This window comes from Eutrigla gurnardus, assembly GCF_963514095.1.
Source record: "Eutrigla gurnardus genome assembly, chromosome: 9".
Taxonomy (NCBI): domain Eukaryota; kingdom Metazoa; phylum Chordata; class Actinopteri; order Perciformes; family Triglidae; genus Eutrigla; species Eutrigla gurnardus.
In genome coordinates this window covers 29,749,101-29,751,600 of record NC_139923.1, presented here as the reverse complement: position 1 = coordinate 29,751,600, position 2,500 = coordinate 29,749,101, and the positions used below count along the sequence as shown (strand labels likewise).

The 2,500-nt window shown below is 51.1% G+C and overlaps 1 protein-coding gene across 5 annotated transcripts in view; it reads left to right on the top strand.

Moving 5' to 3' along the window:
- The window catches only part of agbl1 (AGBL carboxypeptidase 1), a 43,295-nt gene that overhangs the window by 24,822 nt on the left and 15,973 nt on the right, over positions 1-2,500 (top strand). For all 5 annotated transcript variants that reach the window (XM_084017070.1, XM_084017069.1, XM_084017068.1 and 2 more), the window contains 4 exons: positions 395-603; positions 1,267-1,432; positions 2,101-2,162; positions 2,382-2,498. In XM_084017070.1, the coding sequence (XP_083873196.1) occupies positions 395-603; positions 1,267-1,432; positions 2,101-2,162; positions 2,382-2,498 (554 nt within the window). The remainder of the gene's footprint in view (positions 1-394; positions 604-1,266; positions 1,433-2,100; positions 2,163-2,381; positions 2,499-2,500) is intronic.

The following is a 2,500-nucleotide window of genomic DNA, read 5'->3' as shown; positions in this document are numbered from 1 at the left end:
GTTGTTGTTGTTGTTGTTGTTGTTGTTGTTGTTGTTGTTGTGGTGACATCATGTGACCAAATGAATCGACGTGGTTCAGATCTCAGAGTCCATCATGAGTCCCAGCTGGATCTGATGTGGATCTGCTCGGTCCACATTGTGTCCAGTCAGCCAGATCTGATGTGGATGTGAACAGAAGAAGAGCACTGACATCGCCCTCTCCTGTGTTTGCCCCCCCATTCTCCTGTGTTTGCCCCCCCCCCCCCCTCCTGTGTTTGCCCCCCCATTCTCCTGTGTTTGCCCCCCCATTCTCCTGTGTTTGCCCCCCCACCCCCCCACCCCCCCCCCCCCCCCCCCTGTGTTTGCCCCCCCATTCTCCTGTGTTTGCCCCCCCCCCTATGCCCGTCTATCACAGAGGCCAATGTTTGCTCGGCGGTATCCAAGGGTTACGTCTCGGGCCTCCTGCGGTTTTACGAGGACTGGCTCAGCAAGGGGACTCAACACGTCGCCGTAGCGATCTGCCACGCACTGCTGCGCTGCCTCCACAAGGTCACCAGCGGTACTGCAGGCAGACAGGCCTTCGTCTCCCAGGGAGGCCTCAGGCTGCTGTATGAAACCACACAGGTACTCCTCATATTTATCCGGGGTTCGGTCTTGGTCTCCTTCTAGCTCTTGTTATAGTAGAACCTAAAATGCTGCATATATAAAAAGGTCTTGATCTGTTGATGGTGAGCAGCTGAGCCGACGGCGGTGCTCATCAGTCTCCAGAGAAGGTTCAACTCTGCTCTGCAGCGAGCTGGATCGGGTTGCAGGTAATCTTGAGTTCATCAAACAAAGATGATGGTAGACGTGTTGGGGATCAGAAGAAGACCAGGTCCATGTGGGACTATGAGTGACTGGTCTGGTCCCCGGCCTAGCCACAGAGTCCTGTAGGGGGCGGAGCCTGTGAGAGATAGAACTAAGGTTACAATACCATAACCTTTGTTTTGGCCCTTCAAAAAAACGAAAACCATGTGCACTTACTGGCGCAGCATAGAGGCTGAAATACTTAATTTGGCAACGTGCCATTGATAAACATCCCACAATGCAACACTTCTGTTAAAGGTATAATGGCGGGTCGGCCTCAACGATACTTAACAGACTGAAAGCTAAGAAAATCCCGTTTACAAGGACAGTACCGTGGTCTTCCCAGGATGCACTTTTGATGGATCTCTTCTGGCACATTGTGGATCCCGAGTCTGGTCCATTGATTACGTGGATCCATGAAGTGGGTTTGTCTCTCTGCAGACCTGTTTGCTGAATAAAGGTCTGGAGTCTCTGGTGGGCCCCTCTGTGCAGCTGATGAGGAAGTGTCTTCCGAGAACTCCTCTTCCACTAACCTCGGATCAGTCTGCCTACACCTTCCCCCTGCCTGGAAGACCACATGCTGGCCCCGATGTGGATTCAAAACCAGGTATCAGCATTCTCATATATCCACATTCAGAAGAAGCAGGTCTGGCCTCGGATATGTGGATTTGTCAACTAGACAAGTCACTTCATAAACATAATACATTTAAGCTATTCAATATGGATACATTTGAAGGTAAACTGGTCTCAGATGGATCACATGGGAAAAAATCAATCAATCAATCAATCAGTAATGATCCAACTAAGTTGAAATAATGTGGCCTACTGTGTAAAACTTTTAGAGTGTGTAGTATTTGTGAGTGTATTGTTTGTCATGTCGTCCCGATAACAAACACCAGAAAATGTCTTAAACTTCCTCCCTTTTATTTGCCGATTGTTGATGTGAACGTTTGAGTTCTGGTCTGTGTTGGTCCTGGTCTGTGTGGGTTCTGGTCTGTGTGGCTTCTGGTCTGTGTTGGTCCTGGTCTGTGTGGGTTCTGGTCTGTGTTGGTCCTGGTCTGTCTGGGTTCTGGTCCGTGTGGGTTCTGGTCTGTGTTAGTTCTGGTCTGTGTGGGTTCTGGTCTGTGTTGGTCCTGGTCTGTGTGGGTCCTGGTCTGTGTGGGTTCTGGTCTGTCTGGGTTCTGGTCCGTGTGGGTTCTGGTCTGTGTTAGTTCTGGTCTGTGTGGGTTCTGGTCTGTGTGGGACGTGAACGCTGACACTCTGCTCTCTGTCCAGACGAGGGCAGCGAGGAGAGCAATGACGATGAGGAGGCCGGAGACGGCAAAGAAGCAGACTACGTAAGTCTGTTTAGACCCAGTTTAGACTCAGTTTGGACCTGGTTTAGACCCAGTTTAGACCTGGTTTAGATTCAGTTTAGACCCGGTTTTAGACCCTGGTTTGACCCGGTTTAGACCCTGGTTAGAATTGGTTAAGACCCGTTTTAGACCCGCTTTAGACCCACATGTATGTGTCTCTGGTCCATTGCACATTGTTGACCTCCGTGTGTCTCGGCCCAGGACGAGGACTTGGAGACGGACCTGAACAAACTCTGCTGCCGTCCCGACCCGGACCGACCCAAGGAGCTGCTGCCACAGTACCAGCGCCTCTGTCCGGAGCTGTCACATGACTTCCAGGT